At 39.4% G+C, this 13,150-nt stretch overlaps 1 protein-coding gene across 2 annotated transcripts in view; it reads left to right on the forward strand.

The window, feature by feature from the left end:
• LOC134219965 (GTPase-activating Rap/Ran-GAP domain-like protein 3) overlaps positions 1 to 13,150 on the forward strand; it is a 263,290-nt gene that overhangs the window by 188,892 nt on the left and 61,248 nt on the right. For both annotated transcript variants that reach the window (XM_062698872.1, XM_062698871.1), the window contains exon 3: positions 11,345 to 11,431. In XM_062698872.1, the coding sequence (XP_062554856.1) occupies positions 11,345 to 11,431 (87 nt within the window). The remainder of the gene's footprint in view (positions 1 to 11,344; positions 11,432 to 13,150) is intronic.

The following is a 13,150-nucleotide window of genomic DNA, read 5'->3' on the forward strand; positions in this document are numbered from 1 at the left end:
AATGGAAAATGCACTACCCCACATCATACGATGTATGAGTTTATATTGAAATTCTTCTGCCATTTCGATGACTCTCCAAACAAACATTTATAATTTTAGCTGCTTATCGACCATACAAAGCAGTAGAAAATCGGATCTCGCTCTGCATGCTTATCGAAACACGATCAAATTGCGCACTATTTAGGAGTTAGAACTGCATGAGCAAAACAAAATATTTCAAAGCACGCGATTGTTCTGGGTGCTAATCGAATCACGAATCATGCAGTAAATCTCGTAATCATAGGAAGTAGATGTGAACGATGTTCCGTTGTTTGGATTCATAAGAAATTTTTTTGAAAACTTACCGAATTTGGATATCACTTACGAGTACCAATCTCAAAGAGACACCACTGTATCTTGCAGGTTGCCGTATCGAAGTGCGTTGCAATTTGTATTTCGCCATTATTGCGCGTGATGATCAGCTGTCGGACTCTTGACATGCTTCCTAATCTTCAGAATGTAGCTCCAGGTGTACACCACACATGTATCTTCTTCACATGTGCTCCATTTTCTACTTTCTTTCAACGGACATCTCTCGGTTTCGATGCCAAGATAATGCTGTATTGAACCATCAGCGACATCCTGGCCTCTCGAGAAAGCATATGTTGAGCAGTTGATGAAGTACATTCTAACTCCAAACTCTCGATGTTTCAGTTCCACGTTCCTTTGGCGTCTAGATCTGCTAAGTATAGTCTTCAGTGCTTCATGAACCACATATATAACGGTGAACATCGTAAACCACACGTCAATTTTTTTTACTAATTTTAAAATATGCCGAAATCCATCGAATCATCAGCCAAATTTTACAAGAAAATCATTCATTCCGGGGATTAAACCACCCGACTTGGACATTAATTTACAATGTTGTGAAAACTGATATGTGAATATGTACGTTATGTGGAAGATATTGATTTGGAAGGTCCTTCGTAGCTTAGTTGGTTAAAGCACCAGTCTAGCGTACATGGGTTCGAGTCTCATCGAAGAGAAAGTGGTTACCTCCAATACATTTTCCAAATCGTTACGCTTTCGACCAAACGTCATTCGACCAAATGTAAGAAGATTATCCATTTTAAAATCTGATTTCGACTAAATATCCATTCGACGAAGTGTCCTTTCGACCAAAGTTCATTCGACCAAATGTCCTGCGCCTCTAGTGGATGAAAAAAACATTTTCGACCAAACGTCCATTCGGCGTAATTTCCTTTCGACCAAATGTCATTCGACGAAATGTCTAGATTCATTTGGTCGTATAGGTCATTTGGCCGAATAGGTCATTTGGCCGAATAGGTCATTTAGCCGAAAAGGTCATTTAGCCGAAAAGATCATTAAGCCGAAAAGGTCATTTGGCCGAAAAGGTTATTTGGCCGAATAGGACGTCGCATCGGCTTTTCATGAAAGACCGCAATCCAATTCAATGCATATATTTAACAGCATTTCATATTTATGTGTCTCATTTTCCAAATCAAAAATAAAAAAATCGAATTGTTTTTGCAAACCTTTATTGGTATTGTTGGATAACACCGGAAATTCTTATGACTATGAGATTTTTTACCTGATGCTTTCAAGTTAGGGTGGGTGTACCAATTGTCGCCATACATAAGAACAACTATTTAAAAAAAATAAGTGAAAGGCATGTGGGTGGACTTTATATATCAAGCGAAAGGTTTTACTTCCTGCTCCTTAGAACAGCTGTGAAAACCACAATAAAATTTGTTATTATCCTGAAAATTGATTAATCCATAATAGGAACGCATGCACCAGTTGTGGCACTATTCTTAATTTTGGTTCCTTATTTGTCAAATCCCATTGTTTTCTTATGGGATTGGCCAAATTGGGACCACTAGTGCGACAACTGGTGGAAAGCACGTCAACAATTAAGCAAAATCAATTTTTACAATTACGCTTTGCTTGTTTTGGTGGAAATCAAAGGCGTTATCGTATCATATAAATATGCTTTATCGATATGAATTTGGTTGGCGGTGATTTGATTGCCCATTTGGCATATAAAGCACTAGTGCTGGTGCTATAGCCACAACTGGTACATCTAGCCTATTTTTTTTTAATTTTGGGAATGAGAAGCATCTTTAGATTACCAGAAACACATGTCACTCACATTATGTCGGTAAAAATATGCTAACCTCATTATGCGTCTTATTGCATGATTCACGTATAAGTTATACAGCAACACTGCTTTCCAAATTCAACATGGTGAATAGATCGAGTCACGTTGAGTAGTTTTAAGGCAGTAACTCAAACTGGTTTTATGACGCATTTGAAAGCAATAATAAAAATGTAATTAAAACTTCAAAGTTAACAAAAATTTTAGTTTTAAAACATGGTTTATAAGAGTTTTTATGGGTATCTTAAGAGTGATATAAAACCTTTGTTCGTTAGCATTGTTTATGACCACTATAAAACAATAGGCTTTAATTATTCCCACAATAAAACCTTACTAAAATTCATATAAAACCCAACGTCACAGAATTGTTACTTGGGACGTACTAACTTTTCATGAACTGGTAAGCATTGGTAATTCCAAGAACACACGGCAATCCTTGTTACTCAATAAATTCTATAGATTGAAATGGTTTTGTAGATAGAGATAATCCTGGGTTTGGTGTTTTACTGGTGATCAGAAGCAAAACAGATCGAATATAGCTAGGGCTACGATGCATGGCCAAATAACAGTGTATTACTGTTTTGGTTTTCTCATAACAGGAGTAAGTATTGATTGATAAGGGTTGCGCCTTTAATGAGATGACTCGAAGGGTCCCGAAGGGTCTAAATAGCGGGACCTTGGCACAATTTCTTTTATTCCTTCTGAAGCTTATGAGAAAAACAAAACAAAATCTGTATCGAAACCGATACAGCATTGCTTCTCAATAGCACTGGAGTAATTCGACATGCGCTTATAGGGGAAGGGGGGGGGCAATATGCCCTAGCTAAGCAAACACTGCTCTATTGTCTTATTTGTAACGTTATTCATGGGTATTTTTACATTATGCATCAGTTAAACAAGATAGCTAGTTGATGCCATTCAAAAATTGTCAAAAATCTCAATCGTATTGATATTATTCACATTTCAAAAAAGTGGTGATATTCTGTTGCCGGAAAACTCATGAGGCAAAACGCCTTTTAGGTGGCAGCTCCTAGGGAACAAAGTACCACGCGTCGGCGAATCAGCATTCTAGTATGGATAGTGCGTGGAGACGCAAGTACTTTGTAGGTTATTGCCACTAGGGCGTTTTGCCTCGCCAAAATGTTAGATGTTTCTTCAAAATGTGGAAATTTTCGGTTTTTCCGACCTTCCCATGCACTATTTTGAAACTTTCTTTGCCTATCCTACATAATTTTAGATCTAGTTTTGTTACGGACATATTAATGACAGTAAATATGAGGAAAACCACAAAAGGCGTTTTGCATCGGGGGGGCGTTTTGAGGCCTCTTCCCCTACACTAAGGATACGGGTAATGCCACAACAGATCTAATAACTGGTCGCAGTGGCACATCCGAACAGGATAAAAATGTCACCAATCAGTTTGATTGCTGATTGAATTAGTAAAAATAATTTGGAGTAAAACGCCCTTGAACTGACGAAAAACGTCAGTTGTATAAATAATGCGAGTGATGAAAAAATCAACTACAAATTTGACTTTACTCAGATTGGTGGTATCTAACAAGTGTTTAAAGTCAAACCGGGTGGCCAACAACCGGAAAGGTTACCATACTCTTTCCTCTTAAATTTAATACATAACAATACGTACACGTAAACATAATGAAATTTCACTGTAACTAGTTTTGTCTGTGTAGTTGGTATTCGTTTTTAATTGTAATCCATACACCTGCACTGCTGTATTTTGTACACATTGTCTGAGGAATCCCACTTGTCGTATCCAGCTAGAGAAATATGGCATTTGTAACTGGGGGGAAGCGCGCGAGCTGAAAAAATGAAACCGTTTTAATATTTGATGGTTGGACAATCAAAGATTGATGTCGATATATAAGCCTCGAAAACTTTTCGGCTTCGCAAAGTATCTCTCGAATCTTTTCAACACCAGGCTGAGACGCGCTGACACCCTTTTCCGTTTGTACCAGCGCGCTCTTTGGTGTGTTAACAAACAACTTCATAACTTATTCCCTCCCATCATACGAAAAGTTGAGCACAAAATTGAAAAGTCCTCCCACGTGGTTAGTCCTTCCAGCATAAACTAGAGCAGCTGCATGCTTCTTTACTGGAGACCAAAGCAAGGAGGCAAATATTTTATATCCTCTGAAAAGCTTCAACAAGTTTGGCCTCTGTTGGTTTTGCTCAGTAGTACAAGTCCTACGAACGACAAGTTCAAGAGCAGATGAGCAACAGTAGCCTAGCAGCAGTAGGTATCAAGTAGTTCAGTGATTTGAAATTCATCGAGGTCACGTTTGGTCGCCGTGCGAGTTATGAATACAGGAGTGCTCGTTCTTCTGCTACCGTCAACTAATGCAATGGAGACGCATGGTTTCTACACACAAATGGTTACTTGCTTCCTGCATAGACATTATCGCATGAGCCATAAAGTCAACAGAAGGGCCATAACATTGTTGAGTTTGTTGGGATTGTATGTGAGGACCTTGCTTGTGGTACAAAACAAATAACAAGTGCTTTAAAATAGTCTCACACAGCGGAGAAGTCCTTTCATGAAATGAACCGAAACATTATCGAGGGTGCACACTCTTTTCGTAATTTACAGCGCAATGGCGAAATATACCGAGACGGATCCGTTGGGTTCACATACCCACGCATAACGACGGATCGTTTGGGCTAAATGATAAGTAAACAACGCCTTGTAATTAAAATAGATGATAGAGACGGGGTCTCCCGTTTTTGTGCAAGGATGTAGAATTAATAATCTCCGCCCAGGCTAGAATAAAAGTAAATAATTATCAATCTTGTAGAGTGAAATGTTTTATTCTGTCTTGAAAATGAGTCAGCGTTATTCCGTTTAAATACGATTTTTCTCAATAGCTCTTCAATTGTTGGTAATTGGTAATGTCTGGCAACGAAAGCTTGTCGAAATTTTGTAATTTGGCTCATTTTGGTGTTTGTTCGGCATTCAAATCAAAGTGTTCGGAATTTGACCAATCTATACAGCGTTTTCGGACAAAACAAAACCAGAATAAAATTATTTAGTTTCAGTTTTTGACGTAGACTTACGTCCTTCGGTAAGATAGGGGGGTCATTCCAAATTTGGGACCGTCACGAAAAGAGTTCAGGAAGTACGAGCTAATAACTCAGCCGTTTTTCAACGAATTGCGGAGATTTTGGTATGATTTGATTAGTAAACTCTCTAAGATTCTATACAACTATTGCTAATAATTGATTCGATGCATTTAACTATTGGAAAATTTATTTTCGCCAGCCAATGTTGAAATTGCACTTTGCGGTCATATCTTTGGTACAACCCTCCCTTTCTCGTACTCTAAGTGCGAGTAAAGACTATATATTCGCTCCAAAACCAAACTTTGTATTATAACTTTATATACACATAGTGTTAGGGTGAAGGAGGCATTTTGGACCACCAGTTCGACGGCTCATATTTTGGACCACTGAGTGCAAATTCCTCTTGGTGGTCTAAAATAAGAGCCCCCGTAAGGGTGGTCCAAAATACATCCTTTACCCTATATACCAATCGACTTAGTTTGACGAATGGAGGTGATGTCTGTGTGTGTGTGCGCAAATTTTTTTTTCGTACTTACCCTTAACCGATTTACTTGCAACAAGTTGCATTCGACGGGGTTACTTATGCCATTGTTTCCTATTAAAACAGTCTAGCTCACTTTTTTGGCACTTAGACTTCATCGATTTGCTCGCAATGGTTGCATTTAACGGGGAATCCTGACCCATTGTTTCCTATTGAAATTTGGCCGGATCGGGAAATGGGATCAGAAGTTATGGCCAAGGTAATAATTTCAAAATTACAAAACAAAATCACTGTTTTGGCACTTATGCTCATCCGATTTGCTTACAACAAGTTGCGTTAGGCAAGAAATTTTATAATGCTTCTAAACAAATATAAAAAATAAGACCTATGCAGTTATGAGCGTTATTTTAGACTTTTTTCATATATTTCTTAAACCGTTTGAAAGAACGAGAAAGGCACCATTAGGGGTTTTCCATAAGAAAGGTTCGTTTCTTCCGTTTTTGAAATAAATTAATTCGGTTGTTAGATTTATTTGTACATGCCTTTGAACTCAAAAACGGCTTAAGTGATCGTTATTTCATGAACATGAAAAGATCAATGACTTGATACGGGGAGTTAGGGGCCGTACACTTAAGAAGTATCCATAAATTACGTAACGCTCAGAGAGGGGGAGGGGAGTTGTCCGAAGTGTGACAATCCATACAAAAAAAATAATGATTCATACAAAAAGTGTGACATAGGGGAGGAGGGGGGTTGAAAATGTCCAATTTTTGCGTTACGTAATTAATGCATCTTCCCTTATTAGGTAAGCACTTATGGGAGTAGGTAGTTTGTCGTTTTCTTACACACCATGTAAATAAATAATCATTTGTATAAAAAATCTTTTAAAAAAATCCCTTACGCAATAAGTGTAATGAAAATAACGAAAAATGATGTTCAAGCGTGTGTCAGTAATGCAATCAAACATGTAGGTATTTCAAAGTCTAAAATTCATCAAAAACAAGATGCAATCGAATTTTATCAAATAGGAACGACTGTCAACAGTTATGAAAAATCATCACTGCGCATTTATCGTTTTCGTATTTTCACTTCACAACTTTAGCGCATTTGCATTGAACCAATGATCAGCATTTTTAGTAGAGACTAGATCTGTACGCATAGTGGCAATTCTCCCTAATCTTGTTTTGTCCTTTTTCGAATAATGATTTCATCCTGATTGAGCTTTCGCTATTTCAAATGACAAACTAGTATTGGGGTAATGGGTGATAAATATAAAACTAATTTTGTAATCAAATGAAACATCATGAACTAGATTTACTTCTACACATTTTGAATAGAACCTGTAAATTACCATTCAAGTAGATGAAACAAATTGACCTCCGTGTTTAACAACATTAAGTTATAGGTTGATTTAAATTTAAACGTGCTGGAGTTTCCCTGCTATAATGAAAAATATAAATTAGCATGTCGAACGATAAGCAGAGTAAGATCTTATCTTGTTGGCCATTCGGGCGTTTCCACTTTTTTTTTGTTTTTTGTTTTTCCAACACTAAAAGTATGGACTTTTACAATTAAATTGTAAAACTGTCAAATAAAAAAATTTACACTATTGAAAATAAAAGTTGATCAATTTTAGGAAAACGAATTACATATTTCCAAGCTTGTGTTTTTTTCAAAAGGTCGTGCGTCAAAAAATATTACGACACAAACTAACGTTTAAATGTCATTTTCATTTTATATTTATGCAAAAAGATGTTTGAAACGTCATAGTTTGAAACTGTTGCCGATGGTGTGGATTTTAGAACGGAAGGCGTAAATCTTTGAAGTTGCGATTCCTTCAGATGTTCTTCCCAGATTCGCTTCGTAGGGACCTCCGAAAAAATCCTGAAGGAGCTTCCGAAGGAACTACCGAAGCAACTTCTGGAGAAAATTCCGAAGGAGCTCCTGGATGAACTTCCGAAGGAATTTTTGGAGGAGTTTCCGGAGCCTTCCAAGAGGCCAGGAAGCCTCCTTCCAAGAGGCCAGGAAGCCTCCTTCCAAGAGGCCAGGAAGCCTCCTTCCAAGAGGCCAGGAAGCCTCCTTCCAAGAGGCCAGGAAGCCTCCTTCCAAGAGGCCAGGAAGCCTCCTTCCAAGAGGCCAGGAAGCCTCCTTCCAAGAGGGCAGGAAGCCTCCTTCCAAGAGGGCAGGAAGCCTCCTTCCAAGAGGGCAGGAAACCTCCTTCCAAGAGGGCAGGAAGCCTTTTTCAAGAGGGCAGGAAGCCTCCTTCCAAGAAGGAGGAAGCCTCCTTCCAAGCCAGGAAGCCTCCTTCCAAGAGGCCAGGAAGCCTCCTTCCAAGAGGCCAGGATATCTTCTTCCAATAGGCCAGGAAGTATCCTTCCAAGAGGCCAGGAAGTCTCCTTCCAAGAGGCCAGGAAGCCTCCTTCCAAGAGGCCAGGAAGCCTCCTTCCAAGAGGCCAGGAAGCCTCCTTCCAAGAGGCCAGGAAGTCTCCTTCCAAGAGGCCAGGAAGCCTCCTTTCAAGAGGCAGGAAGCCTCCTTTCAAGAGGCCAGGAAGCCTCCTTTCAAGAGACCAGGAAGCCTCCCTCCAAGAGGCCAGGAAGTTTCCTATCAAGAGGCCAGGAAGCCTCCTTCCAAGAGGTCAGGAAGCCTCCTTCCAAGAGGCCAGGAAGCCTACTTCCAAAAGGCCCGGAAACCTCTTTTCACGAGGCCCGGAAGTCTTCTTTCAAGAGGCCCGAAAGCCTCCTTTCAAGATGCCTGGAAGCCTCGTTTTAAGGGGCCCGGACGCCTCTTTTCAAGAGGCCCGGAAGCCTCCCATCAAGAAGCTTGGAAGCTTCCTTTCAAGAGGCTTCAGACCCTCCCTTCAAGAGGTTCGGAAGTGATCTTCAAGTGACCTGGAAGCCTCCTTTTTTCTTGGAAGGCCTCACATTCTTTCAAGAGGCTTGGGGACTTATTTTAAGGAGTCGAAAAGCTTTTGCTAAAAGCTCAAGAGGCTCTGGAGGTTACATTTAAGAGACTCCAAAACCTCCTTTTAAAGGGGCTCGGAAGCCTCTTTTCAAAAGGCTCAGAAGCCTCCTTTCAAGAGGCTCAGAAGCTTGCTTCCAAGAGGCTCGGATGCCTCCTTCCCAGAAGCTCGGAAACTTTCTTTCAAGTGGTTCGGAAGCCTCATTTCAAGAGGCTCGGAAACCTCCATTCAAGAGGCTCGGAAGCCTCCCTTCAAGAGGCGCTGTAGCCTACTTTCAAGTAGTTCGGAGCTCAGAAGCCTGCAATAGTTCTGTAGGAAGGCTTGATGGTTAAACTTAATGTTAATTGGAAAGTTACACGGAATAATAAACATTTCAGCCCACTTTATGGAGAGCCCTTAGGGATATACACTGTTAGTTAACTATGGGCTATATGCCGTTAGTTTTCAGGTCCATTTTCCGATACGCTTATTTTCATTTACAGCAAAACATAGGGGGTACCTCAATTAAGGACATAGTTGGAGGAGTACCACGATGGCAGTCAATATGGCACCGGACCTTCCACGGGTCAACCCCACACCTCCCGCACTCCTCTCCCACCAACATTCGAATGCATCGAACAAAAGTATAATATTCAAATTACTAACCTGTTCACAGCATATTTATTCACTTCCCGTGATAATGAACATGTTTCTTCAAAGAGTCCTATGAATTTCGGCTCGAATTTTATCGTAAATCAGCAGTTTCGTGCCAATTTAATAGCCGTTCGCGATTCGGTGGGCTTATCACTGCACTTCTCTTCTTCTCAAAGGGCATAGAAAAATCAAGTTTTCACTCACTTCTTCGCACATGAGCAGCCCGAAATGTTGATAGAATGCAAATTAAACATCACTTTTTGAAATCAGTCACTCGTTTGAAACGAAAACCTAATATAAACTGCTATTTTTGCCCGAAAAAACGATTGAAAACTGACCGCGGAGCGAATGTAAACACCGGCAGTGGCAGCAGCAAACTAATACATAGGGTGGTTCAAAAAATGATTTTGCTCCGCCGCGCTCAGTCGATTATGATTCATAATTTGGGTGTCATCCGATGGTTTGGGTAGGTTTGAATAGAGGCTTACCGTGCACAATGTCGTTTCAGGTTTGTATGACAGTTGATATGGCGAGGATGAATTTTACATTATTCTGATTCTGGCACTCCGTTATTGGGCGCTAGCGAGGGGGAGACCATATGACTGGACGAAATATTCAAGAGCTTTAATTCCTTAGACAATGGACATTGAATGGTGGTTTCAATGGGTGGGAGTCGATTTTAATCGAGGTTGCGAATCTTTAGCATGATAATTAGGCTTATTTTTTGCGTTACATAATAAATTAATCTTTCCTGCGGTGCGGTTTTCGTTCAGTAAAGTCTCCGGAATGTTGCTTTAAGCTATGTGGATTCTCTTTTCGCAAGCGTTTGGAGAGAAGGCGCTGTAGCCAGTGTAATGAAAAGTTTAGTTTCTCATACTTGTTTTCATACAAACTTGAACCGGCTAATGTTCAACCAGTTTTTGTTCAAATCGATTTTTGGAGGACACTCGGAGCATGGGACGGAATCGAGTGAGCATGGTGAAACTGGGTCGTTTTTTGAACCACCCTACTAATATTCTTTGTTTTTTTTTATAAATACGACACCAATACTACTACAGTATATGACAGTTTTTATTGTACCAATACTTTCAAAGCTTTGTTTTGGTACTCAACCCACCTTCACCTTAATGCAAAAGTTCGAAGGGGTACCTCTCATTAAAAAGGTTGAGAACCGCTGTTCTGGGGGAATATATGAAGGAACCTCCGGAGTAATTCAGGAAGGAACTTCCTGGACGAACTTCCGGAGGAATTTCTGGAGGAACTACCGAAAGAAATTTTGGAGGCCGGATGTTTCTGGGATCGGGCTTAACTTAATAACTTAATCTGTATGACAAGTGTGAGAAAGTCCTATGAAAAAAATTGCGAGATTTATACAATAGTTCTATATGTCATTTTTATTTATAACCGAAGTAGAAATTGCTCTAGTACCTATGAACTGGGTCTTATCATTTTTTTTTTCTGGCCGTACATCATAATTACAATTGCCAAGGTATATTTATGACATTTAAAATAATGTTTTCTAAAAGTGCACACTGAGAATTATAGCTATTCCCAGTTTTCTAATTCGCGCTTTGGAATTTCATATATGTAAATCAAAAATTCAGAGAAGATTGGATTGATACATGGTTATAGGCAATTTATGTGTAAGATGTAGTTCAACATAATTGCGAAGCCCCAAGAAGACCATCATTTTGTTCAGCATTCAATTGTTTAGTTTGGCACTTTGTCGGACATATCGTCAAAATAAATGACTAAAACCAAGTTGTTAAATTACTATATGAAACTTTTTGTTCAAAATCAACACCATTTCGAAACAATTCTTCGAAAATATCGCATACCATTAGCCTGATTACAGACTATTTCATATAGGTAGGACCCAACATATGATCAGCACCTTAATTGCATTGGTTTGCTCCTAAAAGCGTCGTTTTCTTCCTGACTGTTTCCCATTGTTGATTTGCTCTCGCCGCTATGCAATAAATACAAGAAGATAATAATGGTGTCCTTTCGTTCTGCTTTTCTCGTCATCCACAGCTGCCACAGTCAGAAATCGACGGGCTGGACCCAAACTGTCGACGGTTCCGGCTGGAGAATGGCGAATCACTAGCGGAAAAAGATGAGGTAGGTGTATGGTTTTGTTTTGGTTTTCATAGCTCTGTGTTTCTAAACTAGATACCGAGTCAGTATTATGTACTAACTATGTACTGCTGGCGAGCTAACAAATTACCATTGGTTAGCTAGATAAGCACACTTTTACGAACCTAAGAATTATGCACATATTTTGTTATATTGGGGAAAGTGAGGGCTTATGATCCCTGTTCCCATCTAGGACATTGATATTAGGAAACAAATTATATACGATTTTAGTAAACTTAAAGGTGACATCTCTATACATGAAAATGATTTTGCTTTTCCTTTGAGGCATTATATAACTAACGAACAGATGCACCGATTTTCAAGATTTCCTGACTAATCGATTCGTCTTCGGATCAGCTGTGTTTATTAACCGCGAGGTTTCTATGCCAAGTTACCTTTTTTGCATTCGTATATCATGATTTTTTTTTTTTTTTCTTTATTGGAGTGATTTTTAACATATGATTAAGTTCATCACTACGTATATCATGAGGCTAACACGATGATACTTTTATGCCCAGGGAAGTCGAGACAATTTCCAAACCTAAAATTGCCTAGACTGGCACCCAGCCTCCCTCAGCATGGTCTTGTTTTATAGCCGCGCATGTTACCGATAGGCTAGAAGCACAGACAAACAGACATAACACTCGTAAAATTTCCATCGTTCACTGATTTACTGGTCAATTCAAATAATCATTAGTTGGCCAATCGATCACTCGTGGCACACGCATCGGATTTGCTCTAGTTTGACGTTTGCTCACTACCGCCATCTGGTTCGTGATTTGCCCAACTAACTGAAATCAACAGATGTCGTTAGTGTTTGAACGACGATGGATTTGATGAGTGAATATTCAAAGTGTTATGTCTGTTTGTCTGTGCTAGAAGTGCCCCTTTTCTGTGTTTATATATACCAAAAGTTTATCAATTTGACGGGAACATTTCGAAAGATATCAAAATGCAACGGATTCTTGAGTTCTGTACAAAGCTATCAAGCTCGAACTGAAATCAATCGAGACTCTAGATTGCGACGCTGCAATCAACAAATGGATTAATTGATTGAAATTATCACACGAGCAAGATCGGGCAGGTTCGCCTAGTAATTGAAAAATAAAAGCCCAACTTAATTCACCGAGTACACTCCCTCGCTCTCCCCTCTCCCCTCGGATATGTGATCTTGATGCGATGGCTTTGAACTAGATTTTTCATTTGAACTCAGTCCTCCTTTGAGATTGGTGCCATACAAATAAAAAGGAGGCAAAGAACTAACAGTTCTCTCAACATAAGCTGCAATGAGTATAGATATGAACTAAATAACATAGGGAACATGAGATAAGGGGTCGTACACTAATTACGTAAGCACTTATGGGGGAGGGGGATTCTGCCATTTTATTACGCTCCATATAAATAAAAAATATTTATGTGGGAAAAATCTTACAGGGGGAGGGGGTATTGAAAAACCCAGCAAAATTGCTTACGTAAGGAGCTGTCAACTTCAATATGAATCTCAAACATTAAATTCAAGTCAAAATTTTCAAAACAACTTATCTGCTTTTGTAAACAAAGATTCAAACGTCGATTGCCCGAATCTGATAGCACTTCAACACAAACCAACGAAACTTTCACCTACCTATTGGTAGTGTTTGTTTGCGTGGGAGTGCTATCAGTTTCGTCAAATCGACGTTCGAATCTTTGTTTACAAAAGCAGAT

The sequence above is a fragment of the Armigeres subalbatus genome, chromosome 3, assembly GCF_024139115.2.
Source record: "Armigeres subalbatus isolate Guangzhou_Male chromosome 3, GZ_Asu_2, whole genome shotgun sequence".
Taxonomy (NCBI): Eukaryota; Metazoa; Arthropoda; class Insecta; order Diptera; family Culicidae; genus Armigeres; species Armigeres subalbatus.